Source organism: Rhipicephalus microplus, chromosome 7 (assembly GCF_043290135.1).
Source record: "Rhipicephalus microplus isolate Deutch F79 chromosome 7, USDA_Rmic, whole genome shotgun sequence".
In the NCBI taxonomy this organism is placed as follows: domain Eukaryota; kingdom Metazoa; phylum Arthropoda; class Arachnida; order Ixodida; family Ixodidae; genus Rhipicephalus; species Rhipicephalus microplus.
In genome coordinates, this window is record NC_134706.1 from 851,979 (window position 1) to 878,957 (window position 26,979).

General features: G+C 45.8%; 2 protein-coding genes and 1 long non-coding RNA gene across 8 annotated transcripts in view; all 3 read right to left on the minus strand.

The window, feature by feature from the left end:
• Mgtor (nuclear basket protein megator) overlaps window positions 1-26,979 on the minus strand; it is a 905,575-nt gene that overhangs the window by 109,591 nt on the left and 769,005 nt on the right. The window lies entirely within an intron of this gene.
• On the minus strand, window positions 4,473-13,148 carry LOC142767206 (uncharacterized). The gene is made up of 2 exons (XR_012884776.1): window positions 13,012-13,148; window positions 4,473-4,941 (listed from the first exon to the last, which is right to left on the minus strand). It is a non-coding gene; the product is annotated as an uncharacterized LOC142767206 (long non-coding RNA).
• On the minus strand, window positions 11,460-12,474 carry LOC142766796 (uncharacterized). The gene has a single exon (XM_075868017.1). It carries the CDS (start codon window positions 12,435-12,437, stop codon window positions 11,460-11,462), a length of 978 nt encoding a protein of 325 aa, XP_075724132.1. The 5' UTR covers window positions 12,438-12,474.

Genomic DNA, 26,979 nt, shown 5'->3' on the forward strand with positions numbered 1-26,979 from the left:
TCGAGGGGGCATGGGCTGATGCACACGCACACACATGCACAGGCGCACACACATACACGTATACAAACATATGGCCGCACACACACGCGACCGTAAACGCGCACATGCATGGGCGTACACATGTTCACAGGCACGCTTAACACAAGCACGGACACGCACATACATGCGCACGCACACATGCATGGATGTACACACAATCACGCTTACACACGAGCACATGCGCAGGCTCACGCACGCAAACGCACGCATACTCGGGCGAACATTATGTGTGTGTATACAATTAATAGCAAACTTGTAGCTTATAACTAACGCTAAGGGAAGCTTTTGTAACATGGATTGCAGTTAATTGCCATTACGGAAGAAACGCGATTTCCTTCTGTTGGCATTCTGCTGTCTTCTGAGAGCACCTTCACACATGCTAAGTCAATTAAACCGTCATTTACCACAATGTTCATATATCCGAACAGTAGCTACGCTGCTCGGCCACCAATCTGAAGGTTACGGGCTCTATGCCGGCCGTGGCAGTCGCATTAAGACGGAGGCGAAATGGTAGAAGCCTGTGCAGTGTGCAATATCAGCGCCCACTAAAGAACACCAAATGATCAAAATCTCTGGAGCTCTCCACTACGGCTACTCTCGAAATTAAATCGTGGTTTTTGGGACCTAGAAACCCAGATATTATAATTCTGTTTTTTTTTGTTGCGTATTCCACCTGATCCATCATCACCTACATCCTTCTCAAGCACAAAAGCACCTTTAGAGCCAATTTCAGGGTGCTATCGAGGCAAGCACCCATATAAAGGGGTGCTTTTTTTAAATTGACCGTTAATGGGTGGTTAAGGAAGTTGCAAAGGGTGCTTAACTATAAAAGCACCCTTTTACACCCTTTTGGTGTGAAAGTTTTTACTGTGCAGGGGATTCAGAAGGAAACGAGCACATCTCCAACAATTTCCACGAATTCGGGAAACACCGCATATATTACTTTTGCAGGAAACAAACGACCCAGCCAGGCTGGCGGGGTAAAAAGCTATAGATGAGGCTGTGAACGCGGCAGCACCGCCGGTCGCTCCAATGCTACACAATAATTTGTTTACACCCTCAAGGGTGCAAACTGGTTTCTCGCCAGAGGGATACCCCGTGGGTGTTTTCAAATACACCCTTCTGAAAGTGTGTTAGCTGAACACCCTACACGAAGGGTGTCCAGCAAAATAAAACATAGGGTGTATGGTGTTATTATAGTCTCTCTCTCTCTCTCTCTCTCTCTCTCTCTCTCTATATATATATATATATATATATATATATATATATAGAGAATATATATATATATATATATATATATATATATATATATATATTCGAACGGATGATAGACACGGTACTGCGGGGATTGAAATGGAAGACCTGCCTTTGCTACCTGGACGACATTGTCATCTTTTCGTCCAGCTTCTCACAGCACCTGGAAAGGCTAGACGAAGTCCTCATGTGTTTAGCTAAGGCTGGTCTCCAGCTCAACACTAAGAAATGTGGGTTTGCCAGTTACAGCATCAAGGTATTAGGTCATGTCGTCAGTAAACATGGCGTTGAGGCCGATCCCGACAAGGTTGCCATGGTACTGCATTTTCATACATCAACCACACCCAAAGACCTCCGCAGCTTCTTTGGCTTGGCGTCGTATTTGCGCCGCTTTGTACATAATTTCGCTACTATTGCGGCTCCTCTGCACAAACTTCTGACCACGAGTGCACCCTTTGTCTGGTCGGATGACTGCGAAGCCGCTTTTCACGCCCTCAAGCGATGCCTCACACCACGGCCAGTGCTTTGCCATTTCGACCCTCCAGCACCTACTGTGCTACACACTTACGCAAGTGGACTTGGCATCGGTACTGTCCTTCTTCAGCGGAACCCCGCTTCCGAAGAACAAGTCGTGGCCTACGCGAGCCATACTCCGTCACATCCTAAGTGAAATTACAGCATCACTGAGCAAGAATGTCTCGCCATCGTGTGGTCCATACAAATGTTTCGCCCTTATACGGCCGGCATTTCACAATAGCGACTGACCATCATGCTCTGTGTTGGTTATAGTCTCCCAAAAATTTGTCGGGACGCCTTCGCCATTGGGTACTACGATTGCAAGAGTATGACTACAGCGTCACATATAGGTCGGGTTGAGGGCATCAAGATGCCGCTGCTTTGTCACGTTGCCCGCTCTCACAAAGCGTCGAAGTGTCACCTTCCATCTGTTCGTCACCGCCCACCAAAGTGACCAAACAGACGGCTTCTGCTTCCAAACAGTTAGTTGCCTTGGCGGACCTTCTTTCGTCCACAGATCTCGCCTCGCTCCAACATGCCGATACCTACTGCCGCACGATCATCGATCGGCTCACTGGCTTATCGCGTGCTCCAAACAGCCGCCTAAGACGACAACTTGCCCGTTTCAAGCTTCAAGATGGAACATTATGTCAGCAACTTTACCATCTTCTCGGTAACCAATGAGTTCCCGTCATTCCTCGCTAACTTTGTCTGGAAGTTCTACAAGCGTTACATGACGATGCGACAGCTTGCCACTTAGGGTTCCACAAGACACTTACGACCGCCTCAAGACTCGCTGCTTTTGGCCTGGCTTCTCCACTTCTGTCGCTAAGTACATCGCTTCCTTCGCGTCATGCCCGCACCGAAAACGTACCAAGTCTCTGCCCGTGAGGCGATATATACCACTGCCATGCCCGTCCACTCCCTTCGAATTGGTGGGCATAGACTTATGCGGACCTCTTCCGCTTACGCCAGCCGGTCACCGTTGGATTGTTACTGCCGTAGACCACCTTACTCGCTACGCGGAGACGCCAGCTCTTTCGTCTGGTGCTACCTCTGAAGTAGCCGATTTTTTCCTTCGCGCCATTATTTTACGAAATGGCGCACCGCGTGTGCTTCTTAGTGACCGTGACAAGACATTTCTTTCAGATGTCCTTGCTGAAGTCCTCCAGGCCTCTAACACCATCCACAAGACCACATCAGCGTATCACCCAGAAACTAATGGTCTGACAGAGCGTTATCACCGAACTTTGTCCAACATGATCTCTATGTATACGTGCAACCGGATCACAAAAACTGGGACACTATACTTTCTTTCGTCACGTTTGCATATAATGCTGCCATACAGCGTACGACGAATTTTAGCCCTTTTTTGTCGTGTATGGCCGTGTACCGACTTTTGTTCTGGACACCATCTTTTTGTCCACATCTTCCAATCCATCTTCATCTCTCCCGGAAGAGTTCGCCGCTCGCGTCGCCCGCTGCCGTGAAATCGCCCGCGCCAACACTGCTACCATTCAGGACCAGAGAAAAATCGACATTGATGCAAAGCGTCGAGTTCTGTTCCTCCCAGGCGACGAAGTCCTTTTGTGGACACCTGTTCGTGCACCTGGGCTCTGCGAAAAATTCCTTCACTGATATCTCGGTCCATACACCATCCTGGAACGAACATCTGAAGTCAACTATCGCGTTGCTCCTGTCAACGCGGCTCCTGATCGCCGTCGCCGCCACACCGAGATCGCCCACGTCTCTCGACCGAAACGATATATTCGGCGTCCCAAACCTTTCTTACTTGCTGCCCTCTTTCCCGAAGGGGGGAAAATAGTGTGAGCGCTGACTATGTACTTCATCTTCATCTGTGTGAAAAAACCATTGTAGTGATCATCATCGTATGTCACGCGGGCTGGCTTTCTGGCTCGTGCGTCTGGATTGAAAAGATACCTGGTTACTGCCGTACCAGACGTGGTCTCATAATATATATATATATATATATATATATATATATATATATATATATATATATATATATATATATATATATATATATATATATATATATATATATATATATATATATATATATATATATACACATATATATATATATATGTGTATGTGTGTGTGTGTGTGTGTGTGTGTGTGTGTGTGTGTGTGTGTGTGTGTGTGTGTGTATAAGCAGGCCTACTGAAATGCAATAATATTACTCACTGCCTTCTGTGTAAAGCGGACTGTACAAATTGGGACTGCCTTTTATGGTTATACAATTAAATACATACATTTAGAGTGTTAATTAGCATAAGCATCTCGTGTATGTCTATTGGAGGCTTAATGAGTCGATACAGCAAGGGTTCTTGGTATCTATACGTGTGTAGACACACAAACACACCATATTGAATACAATAGTACCCACAGCAGTGCACACATCTCATGCAGGATGGAGACATATACATGTTTCAGCAACTTGATTTACAGTTTAATTTGGCATCGCGAAACCATGTGAGTTCAGCCTCACCTGGTTCATTTCAAACTTTCTGATAAAACATAATTACCAGAGCTGCTCTAGTAGACATCGTTTCGACTTATTGATGTCTTTTTTCCCTCCCCCTGAAAGTACATACATATTTGCGTCAGATAAATGGCATGGACATGTACCACAACACAGGTTTTCTTTCAACTGAAAACACACATTTATTATGATATCTGATACACGTTATTATATTTCACAGTACAGTTTAGAGCATTTTGCACACAATATTCGTACACGCAATGTTCTTCTGTCAGTCGCCGAAGAAATATAAGAATAACAGATTAGCCCTAACCCCATAAAGCTTCACCACATCATTAAAATTTGAAGTTTTAATTTTTCAGCATTTTGCTAGGTAATAGAGACTGCATTCATTTCTCGAAGACAAAATCTTCACAACAAAATCAAAATGGGACCGACAGGTGAAAACACGTAATAGGATAGCCAGGGTGAACAGTGTACATGCCTCAGATAGGCTGGGCGACTTTTCGATAGGAGGACCTGTTTTCGTCAACGGCCGCTTGTCATTCTTTGCGTTTTAGTTTTAAGGGTGTTAGTAAAGACGTCTTCTCCTGGTGGTGCCGCGTGCCGCTGTTGGCAATCGTCGTCTGAAAAGAAAAAAAAACTCTAAAGCGGAGGAGTGCAGTCTTTGCTTCATTTGAAGTTGGGTGGTAGTGATTTTAAATGTTCTCGGAGGGCGGAGAAAAAAAAAGGAAGAAAAAAAGGCGGAAACACGCAAAGTACGAGGAGTGTGCTGCCAAGCAATGGCCAATACAGACACGAAAAAAAGAAAGTGCTTGAAAGTTCGAAGTCGGCAGACAGTCCCCCGTCAGGCTACCACAAAGGGTTGCCGACGATAGCGGGCTACGCATGTCCTCGAACACCTATGAATGGGACACATAACAAAAAGGCATTTACAAAAAGAAGAAATGGAGAAGCAGGCGGCGTACTTTTAAATGCCAAGATGTCGAAGGTAAGCGCATCCGGATGGGGTCGGAAGAGAACGTGTGTAATGGGGAAGGTCATTGGCAAAACTATGCTTTCAGTATCGCCATAGGTGGCCCACTCAGCAAAAATGCCTCAAGAACTTGGTGGCATGTTGGCAGAGGAAAAAGAGAAATTGAGAATACAGAAGAAATTAGCAGCGACAAGAGAAAACAAGAAAGAGAAATATGGAAAAGGACGGGTTGGAGGTAGGTGGGACGTTAGCGTTGACAGGCGAGGGGGGAAAAAGGAGACGCTGAAACTTTGTGGGTTGGCAGTGACTTAACGATGCGCGGTAGGAGTAGTTTTTGAAGCAAGGAAAGAGGAAAGAAAACCATAGTTGGTAAGGTTCTAAAAATGAAAACTCTGTAGTTGTATATAGACACATGTATATTAATAATTCAAATTTTAAAATATTGAGATAGATTGTTAATAGCACAATATGTAGGCTAGGAGTGGTTCAATGTAACAGTGGTCATGTCTATCTGTAGGTTGAACGTATCTTGTCTCTCAATACTGCCGCAACTATGCTATGGCTTTCAGCGATTCCATATTGCCACATGCTACATTGATTCCTGGTGGGTGTAGAGACTCAAATTTGTACATCAAATATGATTCCATGTATTTCGTCTCTCAAACTGCATCCCCCTGGATACATAGCTATACCTGAGAAGGTGCCTTTTACTTACATAACTTATAGCACTGGCTTCTTTTTTAAGGAAAAACAGAAGGGTTATTTTGAACACCCTGAACCTTTCTGCTCCTTGAATACAGCTACCAGCTAGCTCTGTGAAGTTCCCTTTCCACAGGAAACAGACGCCATGCGCAGCTGCTGTGCACCAGCGATTCCACGAGCCAGCAATGATTACATGCTAGTCCAGACGTCTTTCACGCTCTCTTTCTACGACGAGCATATACATGCTGTGATGGGAAAAAAAAACAATTTTCTGGCATGTGTCTTTCAGCGAAGCTGAATTCGGCACTCTTTTTAGAATGATCAGAAACAATGAGTTTTAATAGGGTAGGATGTACCAAAACCAGACATATTACAACAAAAATTTTCTCAGTGTTCTTGGCGAACATAGCTGCAACTGTACGAAAGAATGTGCAATTTCACATAGCAGATGTGTCACAAAATATACTTGAATAGCGCTCCTGCTTAGTGCGTATACACGTCAATTCAGTGATATTACAGGACATACATGTCGGTTAGCACTTTCATCAAGTATCTATTGCAGGTAACATATAAAATTAAATTATGAATTTTATTTTGAACACAGATAATGTAGCTTTCTTCCGGCTGCTTACATTGGAACGATTATATACCTATAATCTCGAAAATTAGTTTCACTAAATTACTATTGTCTGCTGCTAAACTATGGCTTTTAGTTTCAACAATTCTAGGTGGCTAAAAAGGCAGTGCCCCTCACTAATTCCTCACATACCCCTCATTGCAGGCTGCTAATGAATAATAAAAAAAATGTGTAAATGCCAAGACATACGAGGCAGCCATCTTGAACAACATACTATCCCATTAAAGCTTGCAAGCTTCTGCAACAATTTTCGGTAACCAGAATCATGGAAGCTATTGGCCGCGAGTAAGCAATACTCAATAAACATTTGATGAGACTGATTTCCGAAGTTATACAATTGCTTCAATGCCAACAGCTTGGAAACGTGCATTCTATATTCATGATTCTCAGATAAATACATTATCTAATTTTACATTTTCACAGTAACACGTGCGTGCCTTATGTATGCATACCATGATGTTTATTAGTATTACAGCAAGTATTGAGCGATAAATAATATATTTGTTTCTGCAAACGCCACGAATTATTTCAACACCCGTAGCGCATGCCTAGAGAATTTACTTAAGCTTGTAATCTGATGTGAAGACGATTAAAACAGCATGCTGACCACGATTAAAAGCAAATAAAAGCATGACGACTTGGCCCCCGTACAGGAGCCTTGATCACAAGGGAAAAACATTGTGCTTTTATTCCTGGCCCGTCTGTGGTTTTTCAATGTTCTCATGTGTGTTTCTGAGCAGACTGGTTTAAGCTTGTCATCTATTAGAAAATGCGATTGGAGGTGGTGGTCTTAACTCTTCTTATTGTTCGTACACGTAAAAGTATTTAGCAAAGTTTGAACAGGAAGGTTGGAGGAGGCGCATACAATATTTAATAAACCACAACAAAATAACAAAATCTATTCATATTCAAAACCAGCTGAACTAATGTACTAAAGATCGAATTGAGGCTCACACAACTAAACTACAGCTATTCGGCCCAATTAACCATGAAAAATGTGTTCGAAAATAAGGTTTAATTTTAAAGAACGGCTCAAAATTCATGGGTTCTGGCCGCATCAGGCAACCTATGTTGCGGGTGTATACCGTAAGCTCAGATTTGACTAAACGAGCTGCATGAACACCTAAACGTAAGTGCTAGCTTTGCGATATCTGCCTAAGACGAGGCAACACGCTGCACGCAAACTCAAGTAACACAGTGTTCGAAGCAGTTTATTCAGTACAATACAGTGCAAGTAAAAAGTTGATATAATACAGAAGGAGGTCCCAAAGTAAAAACTGTCAGGGGGACCTCCTGTGAATTCATGACAGTAATTCAAAGATGCGTGCGGGCACGGATGCATACACTGGCATACGTTCGGCTACCCGCAAAAATTTTTGATAGCAGTTTGAAAAAGGATGCACAACATATGAAACTGTCTTAGACGTGTTCACTCCTATAACACACAATACGAACAGGCGTGAAAAAAAAATCTCCAAATCAACAGATCCAAGCATACGCGCCCTAGACTTGATCAACGCTTACACCTAACAAATTCCGTCTTTTCCCAACAATTATTTAACCAAAATATTGGTAGATCACGACCAGAGCTCCCTTCCAACACCACTGCTGTTATATCCCGACACCGGGCACATGGTATCACATCTTTATTACTGAGGCGCACACTGCCAGCCTCAACACAAGCAGTACAAAACAGAATAACACCCTCCAGATACTGTGGACAGTATATGTACACACGCTATCTCTCGGCGCATGCGCAACTGGCAGTAGCTTGAGAGCATGCATACAAACCCCGCGACTGACGTCACAACACTTCCTTCACGCACAATTTTAGAAACTATCATAAGTCAGGCGCTCAGGTGGGCGCCGTTGCCTTGTGCTACGTCGTAAGGGAACCGGCTGCTCACGATTTTCGGGAAGTGAGAGTCTCGTGGGTGACGACGAATCTGAGCTTTGGTTGGTCGTCGATGTAGCATTTGTGATGCTCGATGCATGTGGTAGTTCCACTTCCGGTGGTGGGTCCTTTTGTGCCGTCGGTTCGATGTCCGATGGTCGCAAGTGGTCCGCGTGCACAAACCGCACTTTGTTTCGCACATACACTAAATACGTCGAAGAAGATTTCACACACGTCACTTCTCCAGGCCACCAGTTCACAAGTTGCCCACGCACAGAACGCACCAGTACACGATCACCACCAGCAAACACTCGAGGTGAACCTCGGAGCCTGTCAGCAGACTTTTTTATTTCTGCGGTCTTAGCTCTCATCTGATTTGTTACGTCCGGGCGCAGCAGCGACAATCGGGTCCGCAGCTTCCTTCTCACAAATAATTCAGCAGGGGTTCTTCCCGTGAAAGTGTGAGGTGTGGTTCGATAACAAAACACGAAGTTATCTATCCTGTGTTGCAGTGTTCTGTTTGTGCCCTTTTCAGAGTCTTCTAGCACTTGTTTGAGCAGTGCTTTTTTTGTTGTCTGAACTGCGCGCTCCGCCGCACCGTTAGACTGCGGGTGGTACGGCGGCGTTAGTGTGTGCCTCACACCATTAGCTTGAAGGAATTCTTTGAACTCAGCTGCCCTAAACTGCGGCCCGTTGTCCGTCACTACCTCCAGCGGAAGGCCATGCGCCGCGAACCATGAACGCACTACTTCAACGGTCTTCGCCGTGGTGGTTACACTCATTATCTTAATTTCAAGCCATTTGGAATAGGTGTCGATATCGAGGAGAAACATCCTTCCCTTTTCTTCAGCGAAGTCTAAATGCACACGCTCCCACGGATTCTGGCATATTTGCCACGAGGACAAGGGTACGGGTTGAGCTGCAGGGAGAGCCGTTTGGCATATTGCACATTTGCGCACTGTGTTTTCGAGGGCTTTGTCCACTCCCGGCCACCATACTATTGACCTCGCTAATGCTTTCATTCGGGTTATACCCAAGTGCTGCTCGTGCAGCAACTGCAAAACATTCTTGTGCAATGATTCCGGTACTACCACTCTGTTTGTCCATATAACGCACCCGTTGTCTACACTGAGCTCGAGCCGGCGTACCCAGAACGGCTTTAGCTGCTCCGACACGGTCTTGGGCCATCCATGCCAGATCATGTCGCGTACAGCCCTCAGCACTTTATCGCATCCTGTTTCTCGACTGACATTATTTGACGTTAAAGGCAAGTCGTTTAGTGCTGAAAAGTAGATTTCTTCGCACTTGCTACCTGTGTCAGGTAACGGTAAACGGGACAATGCGTCTGCATGCTGGATAGCTGATCCTGGTTTGTGTTTGATTCTATAGGTGTAGTCGGCCAAAAATGTCAGCCAACGATGCACTCGTGCAGTGGCTACTTCACTGCCCTGCCGTTTAGGGTCAAACAAAATTGTCAAAGGTTGGTGATCTGTTATGTTAAAGGGCCGTCCGTAAAGGTACTTATGAAATTTTTTTTACAGCAAACACAATACTAAGTGCTTCTTTCTCAATCTGCCCATAGTTACGTTCGGCCGCTGATAATGACCGCGAAGCAAAAGAAACCGGCTTTTCCTCACCGTTCACCAAGTGCGATAGCACAGCCCCTAACCCGTAATCAGAAGCATCACATGTGATCCAGCTTTCTTTTTTTACGTCATACAACTGCAACACAGTCTTATCAGTCAACAGTTCTTTGCATCTTTCGAATGCTTCATTACATTCGCGTGACCAGTGCCATGTAGTTTCTTTTCGCAACAAGTTGTGCAGTGGTTCCAAGATCGATGCTAAATTTGGCAAAAAATTTCCGTAGTAATTAATCAAACCTAAAAAGGCCTTCAACTGACTCACGTTTGTGGGCCTTGGCGCTTTTCTGATAGCTTCAACTTTTTCCGCTGTTGGGTGTAAGCCGTGCTTGTCGATCTCGTGTCCCAAGTATGTGACGCGTTGCTGAAAGAAGCTGCATTTCCTTGCGTTCACTTTTACGCCGTGTTTACTTAGGCGTTGAAGAACTTGCTCCACCCTTTCATAACACTGCCCGTCGTTCTCACCAGCGATGACTACATCATCAATGTAGCACGCGGTTCCAGGCAGATTACGCAGTATCTGGTCCATGACCGCCTGGAAAATAGCTGGTGCGCACGCTACGCCATACGGCAAGCGGCAGAATCTAAACAGACCTAGGTGGGTGTTAATAGTGAGCAGTTCCTGCGCTTGTTTGTTTAGTTCGAGTTGCAAGTACGCTTTTGAGAGGTCTATGATAGAAAACACAGTTGCACCCTGAAGATTTGCGAATATGTCTTCAGAAAGTGGTAAGGGATACTGATCGACCTTGATGGCTGGGTTTACTGTGACGCGATAGTCGCCACATAATCTCAGTTCTTGAGTGTTCTTTTTTGGAACAATCACAAGAGGCGTTGCCCATGGACTATGTCTGACCTTATATATGACTCCAGCTTTTTCTAGCTTGACCAATTCTTGTTCAACGCGCTCGCGCAAAGCGTATGGCACTGGTCGCGCTTTCATAAAGACAGGGCGCGCGTCATCGTTCAATTCAATGCTGCATTCGAATCCCTTAATTGTACCAAAACCCGCGCCAAACACTTCGGGAAATTTCTCTGCAAGCAATGCCTCCTTAGCCACCACATTTACTGAAAATACTTCCTGCCAATTTATTTTGATTTTAGAAAGCCAATCTCGGCCAAACAACGTGGGCATTCTAGCACCCTGCGTTCCTTTCGCTATGACAAGTGGCAGTTCGAAACACTGGTCTTGGTATTGCACCTTTACATCCATAATACCAACAGTAGGGACCGTCGTGCCATTGTACGTGGCTAGTTTGACATTTGCTTGCCTGCAAGAGGCGTTTGGGAAGTGTTTAGCACACTGTTTCTGACATTATTGACACCGCTGCGCCCGTGTCAAGTTCCATGGGTATCACTTTATCATTTATGCAAACCTTGATTACAATGGCGGGCATACCTTCTTTGTGGTTCGTATTATACAGAGATAGCAGTTCGTTAGTATTTTCTTTCTCGCATTCTTCGCTCTCTACTCTATTTACAAGCTTAGATTTGCACATTTTAGCAACATGACCCCTTTTTGTACACCTATAACAGGTACTGTTCAGAAATCGGCAACTCACGGGTGAATGCTGTCCTCCGCAACGATGACACATTCTTTTCGTTTGTTCTTTCGCTGCCCCATTTTCCTTGTCCCAGCTGGACTGCGTCGGCGCTTCCCTCGAAGGTGCTTTACTCGGTTGTGAGATTTTCCGTTGCCAGTAGATGTCCTCCGTTTCTACAGCTGCTCCTTTAGAACTGGTTTGCAGCATTTCTTTCGTGTCTTGTGTTGCCGCTTCCATGGCCATGGCTACGCTGCATGCGCGTTCCCACGTTACTTCCTCGTCTGGCATTGCCAATAGCCTGCACCGTACTCCCTCGGTACGTATTCCAGCGACGAGCCGGTAACGCAATGCTTCGGTCAAAAAGGCACCGAATTCGCATGTTGCCGCGAGTTTCTTCAATTCGACTATAAAGTCTGCGACAGTCTCATGCGGCTCTTGCTTTCGCTGGTGAAAACGATACCTTTCGGTGACCACGGAGCGCTTGGGAGCGTAATGCTTCTTCAGAACGTCAACAACTTCCGTGAATGACGTCTTAGCTGGTGTTTTAGGCAGCAGCAAGCTCCGAAGCGTGACGTAGGCCTTCTCACCTATAGCCGTGAGAAAGATTGGAAGCTTCTTGTCTTCCGCGATGTCATTGGCCGCGGCAAATACTTCGAACCGCTCCAGGTATACCTCGAAGTTACCGTCCTCTTGTTGGAACTCGGGTAACTTACCGACAGTGGTCGCCATACTCAGTTCAAGCTGGTTAGAGTGGGATTCCTAGAAGCCTGCGGCGGGTCCCACCCTCGTCGCCAGTTGTTATATCCCGACACCGGGCTCATGGTATCACATCTTTATTACTGAGGCGCACACTGCCAGCCTCAACACAAGCAGTACAAAACAGAATAACACCCTCCAGATACTGTGGACAGTATATGTACACACGCTATCTCTCGGCGCATGCGCAACTGGCAGTAGCTTGAGAGCATGCATACAAACCCCGCGACTGACGTCACAACAACTGCCAACAGAGGCGAGCACCACCACAACTCTGCTTAAATCTGCCGCCGAATTTCCACTGCACACGGACGCACTCGCTACCTCGCACATGCACCGAATCTTGCTTCAATCGAAAAAAAAAAGCTCGCCCACGCCTAAATTTTCCCGAATTTCCCTTCACCCTGATCAAATGACACACACACAAACAGGTTCGCTACGTTAACAAACCTCTTTTTTCACCCACATGTTACGAAAAACGTAGCACGGCGTTGTTATCACGCTCTAGGTGTTAACAAAGCGCTGACAGCAGAAATGTGGTAAATACCTGGCGAGGGCTCCACAATACGACGCCACACGTCCTCGCTTGAATATGGCTCATCTTCGCAATAAGCAGCGACAGAAGACGAAACACGAACACAATGCATAAGCACACCTCCAAAACGAGAAAAATTGATGTAAAACCAACCCCTTGCGAGGCAGCCGACCAGAGATCAACAAGCCCAAGCAGTTATCTTGGTTACACCCTTGCAGACGGATTTGCGCACTAAAAAGCTTGGGTAATGCATATAAATATAAAAAAACTGTACGTGACTATATACTACGAGAATATGTAAAGCACAAAATATTTTACTTCCACAAAAAAGAAGTAGAGATTGGAGCGCGCGAAATTTGAAACGTTTGCAGGTACAACGCAATTTCGAACAAATGAACAGCTGTGACAATAATCACAATAAAACACTCATGTTGTTTTTTAATTGAAAAATATACCATTGCTGATGCAGAGAGGTACACGCGAGATTTTATTGCAATGATTGATGGCGCTTATGCATAGGCGTGCCACCCATGGGGGGGGGGGGACACTGGTCACTAAAGAGCAGGCACAGTAAAGCCCTATACATAGTGAAATAGTGAGGGGGCACTGTAACCCGAATACTGTAATAACCGCCGAGCCGAACCACGAGATTGAAGATTGAAGCAACTACAAGAATAAGAATGGGCTGGAGCACATTTGGCAAGCACTCTGAAATTATGACACGTAGATTGCCACTATCCCTCAAGAGAAAGGTATATAACAGCAGTATCTTGCCGGTACTTAGCTACGGAGGAAAAACCTGGAGACTTACAAAGAGGGTTCAGCTTAAATTGAGGACGACGCAGCGAGCATTGGAAAGAAAAATGGTAGGTGTAACCTTAAGAGACAAGAAGAGAGCAGAGTGGATTAGGGAACAAACGGGGGTTAAGGATATCATAGCTGAAATCAAGAAGAAGAAATGGACATGGGCCGGGCATGTAGCGCGTAGACAGGATAACCGCTGGTCGTTAAGGGTAACTAACTGGATTCCCAGAGAAGGAAAGTTTGCGGGTATAAATTGGCAGCAGCAAGCTCAGGACCGGGTTGACTGGCGGAACATGGGAGAGGCCTTTGTCCTGCAGTGGACGTGGTCAGGCTGGTGATGATGATGATGATGATGATGATGATGATGATGATGACTGTAACCCGAAGGGGGTTGCAGTGCCCCTTCCTGATCAACTCATACCTCACCCACCCCCTGAATGGATGTCAAGCTGAATAGATAGCAAATACAAACTTTACGGCGTGGGGTGCTCCTTTCATGCCCTTCTTCCCTTCTCTTCGCAAAGGCGCTGCGTGCGCTCACCGTGACATTCTCTGAACTTTATTTCTTACCCTAAAGAATCACTTTCCCATGCTCCCGCATGGTTGCAGAAGGTAAAGCATAGTTTTTGTTTCGACCAACCACGTCTCGTCATCGAGAAGCTTGTGAAAATGAGATGTGCTCAAACGGCTTTTGACCGAGCAAAGGTGTTTGTAATAAATTCATTGTTCTCAATTTCAGCTACACATTATATGTGCAGTCTACTGTTCATGACAGTAGCCCATTCATTTATTGACATATAATGTGGGCGATATAAACGTGTAAAGCGATCTTGAATCATACAGTGCGAAAAAAGTTATTCTCTTTTACATTTTCTCGATTATTCTTAGAGTGTCTGTGAAATGAGACATTGCCTCAAGCATTTCCTTGATTTTGTGATCCCTACGACATTGTAATCTTATAAAAGGCAGTAAAACCGGCACGTTGCGCTATGCAGAGGATATTCATTGCAAGCATGGATGCAGCTTGATTATTGCATGTGCACCACCCGCTCCGGTGGTCTTGGGCTTATGGTGCTCAACTATTGACACGGAAGTCGCAGGATCGAATCCCGGGAGTTCACGGCGGCCACATTTTCGGTGGAGGCGATATTGTTCGAGATGTGTAGTTGAGATAGGTGCATCTTAAATGACCCCATGTGGGCATAATTTCCGGAGTCCTTCAGTACGGCATCTCTCATTATCATATGACAGCTTTGGGTCGTTAAACCGAACAATTGGTATTGAAATTATAGGTGTACACACTTCAGCTCTTCAACTAACATCCTCACGAACGGCAAAATAACACTCTTTTGCCACTTACACCCTCATGTTGGGGTTGGAGGAGTGCGGCGATGGCGTAGTGGTTAGAGCATCCGCCTCGCATGCAAGAGGTCCGTGGTTCAAATCTCGGTGCCGCGCAGTTCCCAACCGTAAAAAAAATAAAAAAAATAAAGAATAAATTAACAAATTCGTGTGTTGATGGAACTGCATTAAGAGGCCTGGGGTGCGGCCTCACCGGTAACCACCGCCGGGAACGCACTCCCTCACCAGAGAAGGATTGGCCACCCTAGTGCAGTATCTGGCCACTACCTCCCACATGCTTACGTCAAATAACTCACGGCCCTCAGTCCCCAGCAGCTGCGAAGCAACTGACCACGGCGGCGGTCAGATCTGCAACGCAGCAGAGGGTGCTAAGAATCTCTGGATCCGGACAGGCCGCCATTGGAACCTGAACTTGGCAACGTTTAACGCTAGAACCTTATCTAGTGAGGGAAGTCTAGCTGTACTATTCGAGGAGCTAGAAGGTGTTAAATTGGATATAATAGAGCTCAGTGAGGTTAGGAGGACAGATGAGGCCTATACGGTGCTACAGAATGGGCACGTCCTTTGCTATCGTGGCTTGGCAGACAGAAGAGAACTGGGAGTGGGGTTCCTAATTCACAGAAACATAGCTGGAAACATAGAGGAATACTATAGCATTAATGAAAGGGTGGTAGGTATCGTAATTAAGCTGAATAAAAGATACAAGATTAAGGTAGTACAGGCTTACGCGCCTACATCCAGCCATGATGACGCTTCAGTTGAAAGCTTCTATGAAGACGTGGAATCGGCAATGAATAAGGTAAAAACACAGAATACTATAGTGATGGGCGACTTTAATGCAAAGGTAGGGAAGAAGCAGGCTGGAGACCAGGCAGTAGGAGATTATGGCATCGGTACTAGAAACGCCAGAGGAGAGCTACTAGTAGAATTCGCAGAACGCAATAATTTACGGACTTTGAATACCTTCTACCGAAAACGAGGAAACCGCAAGTGGACATGGAGGAGCCCTAATGGCGAAAATAAGAACGAAATAGACTTTATAATGAGTGTACACCCAGGAATCGTGCAGGATGTGGAAGTGGTTGGCAAAGTACGATGCAGTGACCATAGAATGGTACGGTCTCGAATTCGCCTAGACTTGAAGAAAGAACGACGGAAACTGATACGCAAGAAGCCAATCAATGAGCTAGCACTGAGAGGGAAAGTACAGGAATTCAGAGTGTCGCTGCAGAACAGGTACTCGGCTCTTAGTGAGCAAACCAACCTTAGCGTAGATACAATTAATGATAATCGGACGAGTATTATTACGGAGTGTGCAGTGGAAGTTGGAGGCAGGGTAGTTAGACAGGACACTGGCAAGCTTTCCCAGGAAACGAAGAACCTAATTAAGAAGCGTCAAATCATGAAAGTGTCAAGTACAACAGACAAAATAGAACTGACAGAGCTTTCGAAGTTGATTAGTAGACGTAAGGTATGCGATGTAAGAAGGTATAACATGGAGAGAATTGAACACGCTCTGAAAAACGGAGGAAGCGTCAAAGCAGTGAAGAGGAAACTTGTGATAGGCAAAAGTCGGATGTATGCACTAAGGGACAAAGAAGGCAAAATAACTACCAATATGGATAGGATAGTTAAAATAACGGAAGAGTTTTACAGAGATCTGTACAGTAGCGGAGACAACCACAACCTTAATACTATAAGAACTAGCAGTAACCCAGATGACACCCCACCAGTAATGATAGAAGAAGTCAGAAAAGCTTTGGAGAGCATCCAAAGAGGCAAAGCTGCTGGTGAGGATCAGGTAACATCAGATCTGCTGAAAGATGGAGGACAGATTGTGTTAGAAAAACTAGCCACCCTGTTTACGAGGTGTCTCCTGACGGGAAGAGTACCAGAGTATTGGAAGAACGCTAACATCATCTTAATACATAAGAAAGGAGATGACAAGGACTTGAAGAATTACAGGCCGATCAGCTTGCTCTCTGTAGTATACAAGCTATTTACAAAGGTGATTGCTAACAGAGTAAAGAAAACATTAGAATTCAATCAACCAAAGGAACAAGCAGGATTTCGAACAGGCTACTTAACAATTGACCACATTCATACTATCAACCAGGTAATAGAGAAATCCTCAGAGTATAACCAACCACTGTACATAGCCTTCATAGATTACGAGAAGGCGTTTGATTCAGTAGAAATATCAGCCGTCATGCAGACACTGCGGAATCAGGGCGTAGATGAAGTATATATAAACATTCTGGAAGAAATCTACAGGGGATCAACTGCTACCATAGTGCTTCATAAGGAAAGCAACAGGATACCAATCAAGAAGGGTGTAAGGCAGGGGGACACTATCTCCCCAATGCTATTTACCGCGTGCTTACAGGAGGTTTTCAGAAGCCTAGAATGGGAGCAGTTAGGGATAAGAGTTAATGGAGAGTACCTTAATAACCTGGGCTTCGCCGATGACATTGCATTGCTGAGTAACTCAGGGGACGAATTGCAACTCATGATTACGGAGTTAGACAAGGATAGCAGAAAGGTGGGTCTTAAAATTAATCTGCAGAAAACGAAAGTAATGTACAACAACCTCGGGAAGGAGCAGCGCTTCGAGATAGGTAATAGTGCACTTGAAGTTGTAAAAGACTATGTCTACTTAGGGCAGGTAATAACCGCAAAGCCGAACCACGAGATCGAAGTAACTAGAAGAATAAGAATGGGGTGGAGCACATTCGGCAAGCACTCTCAAATTATGACAGGTAGATTGCCACTATCCCTCAAGAGGAAGGTATATAACAGCTGTATCTTGCCAGTACTTAGCTACGGAGCAGAAACCTGGAGACTTACAAAGAGGGTTCAGCCTAAATTGAGGACGACGCAGCGAGCAATGGAAAGAAAAATGGTAGGTGTAACCTTAAGAGACAAGAAGAGAGCAGAGTGGATTAGGGGACAAACGGGGGTTAAGGATATCATAGTTGAAATAAAGAAGAGGAAATGGACGTGGGCCGGGCATGTAGAGCGTAGACAGGATAACCGGTGGTCATTAAGGGTAACTAACTGGAATCCCAGAGAAGGGAAGCGGGTTAGGGGGAGACAGAAGGTTAGGTGGGCAGATCAGATTAAGAAGTTTGCGGGTATAAATTGGCAGCAGCAAGCACAGGACCGGCTTAACTGGCGGAACATGGGAGAGGCCTTTGTCCTGCAGTGGACGTAGTCAGGCTGAAGATGATGATGATGATGATGATGATGATGCAAATACAAAAAACACCATTTTACACCCATAAGGGTGTAAAAACTGTTCTGTTTAGTGCGACGCCACCTCACCGTGGCGCAACGCGAACTTACAAACGTGAGCATATTGCACGTACTCATAAAGCTCATTCCATCAAAAAAGGTGTGACTCTGGCATGCTTATACTGACCGTATATAGCAGACCCTCAGCCAAACAACGTTTTAGCACGTACTGCGAAAGGCGCGTAAAGCAGCTGGCGACGGGCCCTTACTCATCGCGAGTGACTCCAACGCGCCCCACGCGGCTTGGGGGTACGGATACAAAACGCCAAAGGGTAAGCGCCTTTGGGACGATGTGCACAATGAGGAGCTCGAGTTTATAACAGACCTTTCTGCACGTATACGTGCTGGGGCAACAGCGTATGTGCAGATACTTCACCCGATCTCACGTTTATTAAGAAAGTCGCTAGCGCGCAATGGCGAAATACGCAGGAGGACCTGGGTAGTGATCACGCAGTGATCAAGATCCAGGTCGACGCTGGACCTCACCACCACCTTCATCGGTACGCCGCCGAGGGCAAGCATCACCGGCTAGTGAATTAGGACATGTCTCGCAAATCCCGGAAAGAGTAGAAACGTGGCAGCGCGGCTATCGAGGATATCGAGAGCTGGACCGCGACGCCCAGGGACGATGTAAAAACGGCAACGTGGGAGGTTCCACCGGAAGCAGAGCCAAAAGTAATAGACAGCAAACTTCTACAGATTTGGGAAGCCAAACACAGCCTGCAAGACAGGTGGAAGCGTCAACGCCACAACAGAACGCTACACAGACGCGTTGCATGTCTAAGCAGGGATATAGAAGAGCATACCGTACAAGTATGCAGAGCGCAATGGGAGGAGACGTGTAACGGGATGGAGAACCAGCTGGGTTCAGCCAAGACTTGGCATCTTCTCCGGCATCTCTTGGATCCGGAGGAGACCAAAACAAGACACGTACATAATCTAAGCAAGTTACTGCACGAGTACGAAGGCACGTCCACGGATTTTTCGGATGACGTGCGTAACCGTTACTTCACATCTTCAAGCCTCATCGCGCATGCGGCCTACGGACAGGAAAGCGAGAGTAACGCACAACTAGACGAGCACTTTAGTGTGGCAGAGGTGAGGGCGGTACTGCACAAGCTCAACACGAAATCGGCACCAGGCCCGGACGGAATAACAAACAAAACACTGCGTAACTTGGACGATGACTCGATAGATAAATTGACAGCTTACATGAACCAGTGCTGGAGCGTGGGCGCTATACCGAGCTCGTGGAAAACTGCGCGCATAATTATGATGCCCAAACCAGGCAAATGGGTAGAGATTGAAAATCTTCGACTGATATTTCTCTTCTCATTCCATGCATTCCACCTCGGACTTCTTGCGTTGGAAAGGTCATGGGACACGTGGTTCTCGCTCGTCTTACCAACAACCTCAAGGACCGAGACATGCTCCATCACACGATGCTGGGGTTCCACCGTAACCTTTCCACGCAGGACGTTATGTTTCAACTCGAGCATGATATCGTAGGCAATACCGCGCGATCTACAAAAGCAATACTCGGGCTCGACTTAAAGAAAACGTTCGACAATGTTAAACACGCCACAATACTTGAAAGCATACGAGCGTAAAAACCGGGCGAAAAAACGTACCACTACGCACGGGATTTCCTTACAGGTCACCGGGTCCGCTTAGCCATCGGCGGACTAGAATCGCAAGATATGGACATGGGTTGCACGGGCACGCCGCAGGGTTCCGTGAATTCACCCGTGCTTTTTAACGTCCACGAAAAGAGGCTGAGATAGAAGGCCTGCACCACAGCTTTTACCGGTGTCACACGGGCACATTTAATCGCGATCAGTGTCGTTCCGGATTAACCACGATCTGAATTAGGTTCTGCTACACGGTCACTTTTAATAATGATCAGGCGTGATCGGGATCAAAACTAAAGCGTTCCGGGCATCTCGATTTATCTGAGAGATCACGATTTCACTGTCGTCTGCACACCCTGGCCGGGCTTGTTGAAAGCTCAATAAACAAGAAAATCGAGCATAGTTCAATGAGTACACTTCAAAACAGCAAAATGTTGATAAAAACCTGAATATAAACTGTTTAAATTGAAAAAAATATCTGAAATATTGCATATGTTAGAATTCGTATCGATCGCATGTAGTTACGGTAGAAGCAGACGTCAAGCAGATGGCCGTTGCCTTATGCACTTAGTTCCACTCTCACACCATCGGAGCAGTTGGGGCACCCAGAAGCAAACGTAATATGACCGTCGCCAGCTTTGCGACTTCATCGCAACGTACGCAACCTTTGAGGACGAATGAAGAGACCTTTACAATAAATGACCGCTGACAGGAGTGACTGGATGACTTGAGGCACCAGAAGCGAAACTCTAACGCGTACAACGAAATTGACGCTTCGCTGCGACTGTACGGCTACAAGCCGGGCAGCAGAAATAAAAGCGAATGTTAAGAATCTCACACAGCAATACAAGTAAGTGCGACGAAAACTTTATCTCATCATAGATCTACTGAATTAATTTTGTAGTGGCACTCAGGGTATATGACGTTCGAGCGGATCTAGCACGAATGACATTGCTGATAAAGGGCTCTATAGAAATATCGTACACCGAGTTTTGTCAGTGACATGTTTTATGGCACGGAAGTGCCAGCTGCTGCATTTAGTCTCATCTAAGCTCGAACCGCATTAGCTGGGCCGTGTAGCAGTGGTCATAGAGTTGATCGCGATCAAGAAAACCAATCCGGATCACCGTGATAGCGATTAAAAGTGCCCGTGTGACACCGGTATTATACGCCGATGATATCACCCTCTGAGTTGCCGAGAAATTGACGGACATATCAAGCAAACGTCGCAGGAGGCGGTCGACGTGGTACAGGACTACCTTCGTGGCACGGGCATCGGATGTTCCGCGGCTGAATCAGAGCTCATTCTCTAGAAATCGACTCAGGGGCCGTAAACCCAAGAACGCCGATTCTTACAGCGAGCTTGCAGACGGAGATATTAAAGTAGTAACATCGGATGGTACCGTCACCCCACAAGTTAACAACATTCGAGTTTTGAGCTTGCAACTGTCGGCCAATGGCCACAACGGTGAAACCATAGGCAGAGTAGACGGTGCGGTCAATGGAACACTCCGGCTACTGGAACGAACAACAAATCACCATAGTGTAATGAAAGAAAGCCATACGATCCGTCTGGTACATGCTTTCTTAATGAGCTATATAACGTATGTCGCCTCCTACTTTAAGTGGCAGGCGACTGAACGAACCAAGCTTGATCGTCTCATCCGCAAGGCGTACAAACGCACAATAGGCTTACCAATAAATACTATAACGGAAAAAAGTTTCGAGCTGGGGTTGCACAATAACCTAGATGAACTAATCGAAGCACACAAAATCGCCCAATGCGAACGTTTGGCGAGAACCAGGACCGGTCAACACATGCTTGAGAGACTGGGCATGAACTACCATACGCAGCGTGGCGAAAAGGTCGGCATACCCAGACATATTCGAGAACGCATCATCATTCTGTCATTGCCCAGGATTATGCATCCCACTCATCACATCGATCGGCGCAACAAACGTGCACGAGATCTGGAAAAGAAATTCGGCAACAGTCAAGACACCATTTACGTTGACGCGGCCCGTTACAACCGGCAACGCGGTTTCGCCATAGCGATCACAAATCACGCAGGAACTTGCATCGCGAGCGCTACAATACGCACCGAAGAAGCTGTGATGGCCCTCGCGATAGCTACCGTGGACGCCTCAGTGATAATAGGCGACTATTGGCCCTACGCAACCTCGCCAGTGGCCGGATCTCCCGCGAAGCAGCACAAATTCTCAAAATTCACGAAGGCAATAGTTTCCACAAAAAACGACAGTTTCCTCGTATGGATTCCCACCCTCACAGATCTTCCACTCGCGGGCAACACGACTGCCCACGCCGCGGCTCGAGGCTTTGCACGCCGAGCTGTGGCGCCGGCCGGCCACCCCGATGTCTCGCAGACATCGAGAACAGTGCGATAATGGACATGGTGAGATTGCATGACAACTTTCAGAGACATCATCCAACGCTACAGACTGAACCGTTGCAAATATCCACCACCAAACGAAAAACCAAACAAGAAACGGGAGGTTGCCCGGAGACTATTACAGACTCACACGTACCAGAACCCAGAAGTCCTGCGCCTCAGTTACCCAGACATTTATACATCCGACGACTGTAAAGCGTGCGCAGCAAGAGAAGCGCTGCCGCACATGCTATGGGAGTGCACCGGTAGCGTGCAGCAGTCCCCTACGAACCGCATAGACGTGGCAATCTCGAACCGCGCAATGGGAGGCGGCTCTGCTCAGCTGCGATCTCGCCGATCAACTGTGGGCAGTCCGGCACGCTCAGGAAGCCGCCCGTGTCTATGGACTCGAGGCCATCACCTAGGCTGGGGTGCTTGTAGCCCCACCCCATTAAATACTGTCGGACAATGTCAACAAAAATTTCACTCACTCACTCCCAGCAGCAATCGAACCTTAGCATTTATTGAGGAAATGAGCATTCTACCATAGAGCCATGCCAGAGGTCGAAACTGCTTTTCAAGTACACCGTAATATTCGTGAAACGTCAGTTGTGGTTGCAGTACGGGGCTATCAATCTTATAAACAGCACACGCGTACTTCTATCATGCAGCCATAACGTCGAGTTGACGACAATTGTAGTGAAGCGCAATCCATTGAAACTTATTTATCTAGCAATGTCCAGGGCCGCCATCCTCACTGGCACAACCGCTATGCAGATCAACTTACCGCTTCTGGAGTTGCAAATAGGGAGTTTTAGCTTGTACGTATACTTCTTTACGTTACCGTGTTACCGGATACCGGTTAGAATCTGCGCATGCGCGAGTCTTTACGGAACGTGAACCTTTACGTAACGTAAAGTACTCGCCGGATAGGCTTTACGTTCACGGCCCGGAGCAAGCCACCGAGTCAAGACAAGCCGAAGCCGAAGCGCCAACGGCGAACACGTTGTTTGCATTCGCTCTGTCATCAGCGGAATCGATGTCGTCGCTCAGCGATGACATCGCTCTAGTAAAGGAGGTGTTATATGTAAATCCTTCCCTTGACCCTGCGAGGTGGCTGAAGACAGCCGATCGGCTCTCCGAGGAGCTCGGTAGGTGCTTCAGCATTCGCAGTGTCAGGGAAAGGCTTAACTTAATCCTCCTGCGTTTTTCGCGGGATCAGAAGAAGAACATTAATAGGTAAGTGCGTCTCGTATTGGACTTTGTTATGTACTATTCTTTCCCATTGACAAAAATTGTGATTACATGCTCCGCAATGACTCCGGTACAGGAGAGCAGCAGTCCGAACTGGAGGACCTCCTGCAGCAAGCGGCTGACATAGCGCGCGAGTGCGGCTACACGCCACCGCCGTCAACCACACGACAGCTCGCTGAACGCGACGGCATAAAAAAAACAGCCTCAGGAAACTCGGTCACCCGCCCGCCAGTGAAAAGTCGCGTCGACAACAGGGAAGAAGATGCCCTGGCGGCCTACTCGGAGTTCAAAGCGGGGGACGGTGTTGAGCCTGGTAAGAAATGTGCCGATTTCGCAATTCTTACTCGTACTTAACTGATAGTGAGTCGTACACTTGGCCTGCGTTGAACTTACAGGTGGTGTCATTTGACCGATTGCATGATACTGCAGTGCTTCACCGGTTGAGTAAGTTAAGAAGAGAGTATAACAAACTGGACAAATATTTGTAAACGTTGGCTTTCTGCACGATCATAGCAGGCGCAACCTCTGGAAGTTTTCAGTGTGAAATCTGAAGGCTGCAGCCACGCTTGCAGGACACTTTGCGGCCTGTTGTATGATTTAGTTGGGAGCTACCTGTGTGGCACTGTGGTATATTTACCAGGTAGGTGGAGACAGAGATATAGCAATGTTTAATAAGATTCCCGGATATGTTTGCTTGGTTGCCTAGCTTGCTACTTCTGGTGTCAGGTGATTACCGTGATGTATAAAATGATCACATGTACAAAAACATATGTCTACTCACAAACGCACACATGCTCAGAAAAGAGTCACACAGAGAACCTTGAACATGAGTTATATCAAGTGGCAAAATTGACAATGCTACAGACATGACATGCAGTCAGGTTGCACAACATGTTCTGATTGTAATATCTTCATGCAAGCCTTCATCCTGCAGTAGACACGAAATTCTTATGAATGTGCAATTGTTTTCTGTGTTACATAATCATTTCACCAGTTACATAACATTTTACTAGGTCAGAGCTTGAACTATTCAGCCAAAGGTTGAGGAATAGCTGTCTCAGCAAAGAAGGCTGCGATATGCCATTTAGTGTCTAGCAAAGATTAGAACAACTTCACTCTTCTGAACCAAACTGTGCGATTCAATGTCAGACAGATTGTTGGGCTGAGGTACTGGCTAGATTTAAGGATCAAGCAACAACATGTAAATGTGATGAAATTTTTCAAAGAATTAGGTGACACTTTTGCCTTCAGCAGCTTTGCACAAGGCTGAAATAGACTATTTAGAAGTGTACCTGAAATAATTGTCTAGCTGGAGTTTGCAGATGTTTTTTTAACGTGGTTCTCCATTTTTTTATAATTATTCTTATTTATGTGTAACCTACTAATTATCTATAAGTACTTGTATTCCCTCTCTTTTGTTTCTTGTTCCTTGGTTTAGAGCCTTTATGTTATAACAAATCAAACTTCTGCAGGCTATAATAAGTAGAGTTCAATAAAAATTTATGTTTGCTTCCTGACCAGCAGATGATGCAAGCACGTCACAGGCTCAGATACTTCTTAACTCAATGTATGAGCCGGAGAACCTAGAGTTTCACATGGACCTGCCTGACTTTGGTGAGTAAAAATACAGTGCGAAATACTAAATGTTTTTCATTACACACGTGTTGAATACACTGTTGCATAAACTAGTGGATGCTGTAGCACGCATAATATGGCTAGTCGGTGTTATTTCATTTTAAGACTAGAAAATGCACGTACACGAACACAAGGAAGAAATGGCAACACCATAGACCCCTTAAAATAGTCTTAAATAGTCATTTCCAGTCAGGTGGGTCTCTCAGCATGGCCTGAAATTACTTTGTATTATATTTCTATTTTCTCCTACCTGTCATTTTTAGCCTTGCAGTGGGTTTTTGAAGCTACTAAGGCTGCAATAGGGGCTAGTTGATAACTTGTGCATCACCCTGTGTTGTTTGTCTTTTTTTGTCCATGTTATACCTGTGAGATCATCAAAAATAAGGTTTTTCAAGAAATTGCACCGGCACTATTGAGCCCTAGCCTCCAGCATGTAAATGAGGCACTAGAAAGAGCCTGTATTTCTCATCAAACGAGCTGCTGCATAAGAGGAGTTATTGCCGATGTGTATTGGAAAGGAAATTTGGGTTACATCTCAAAGCACACAGCACAGCTGTTATGTTGGTTCACTTGTGATGTACAAACTCGAAGACAACCGGACGGCCTCATGCCCAGCACCTGACCACATCACAACCGCGGCACCCAGCCGGGCTCAAACCCCAACATCTAGTCCTTCAGATGTTGCTGCTGCAGGTTTGTAATCCCTAGTTTTGTTGGTGCATGCCTACAGATTCAAATGATTTTCGTCATCAGTGCTTTCAACATCAACAAAAGCGACTTTAGGTGCAGCTTTTGAGTGTAGGAAATCATTCAAGATTGCCTGAAAAATTCTATTTTGTGCTATGAAAGAAATACAGGGTCAGATTTTAGCTGTTGCTTGCATTTGTACCAAGTCCTTAATTAAATTAATATGAGCTCAGCGAAGGGCATTGTTTTCTTTTTCAGTACAATGTTTTGTCCTATGCAATAATAAATTGATAAGAGAATAAGTACCTAATAAGTGTAAGTAGTTTCAGTATGTTCAAAAACTAGTTGCATATTTTCATCATGGATCCACTTCCTTTAGCTGCCCTTGCTGCTTTTCTATCTTTTCTTTGTCTCCCTGATAATAAGTCTGCTTTATGTGCGTTAGACTCAAGTAGCAGCCTCCTTCTGAACTTGTTTACTTGTGATCTCTTGGACTACCAGGCAATGCAACTGTGCGTGGGAGCTCCCCTGATGCCCACACTGTTGAGCCAGACGGATGGCCAACACTCGTGTTCCTCTGCAAGGTGTGTAAGAAAAAAAAGAAAGCTTGGTCATATCAGTGTACCTTGTATTTTGCCTAGTAGAAAACAAGCGTATCATTCAAAATTCAGGTACATAATTGTAAATGAAGACGCTTGCTATCGAAGGCAAGGGTGAAAAACACTTTAATTGTATAGTAAATCTTTCTTTGGGAAAGCTTATTTCTCTGTCCCCTAAAATCTCCGAGTATATGGCTTTATCGCATCTTTAGTCTTGGCTAGGAAAGGAGACATAAGCAAACTGGTGTCTCATGTATCCTTTTATGTTAGGCAACTTTATGACGTGGCATGTGCTTAGGTGTGCCATCGTCTGGGTGCTGTTGT

Bases quoted from the DNA above. Each gene is read 5' to 3' on its own strand.
- LOC142766796 (XM_075868017.1), bottom strand. From the start codon at position 12,437: ATGGCGACCACTGTCGGTAAGTTACCCGAGTTCCAACAAGAGGACGGT.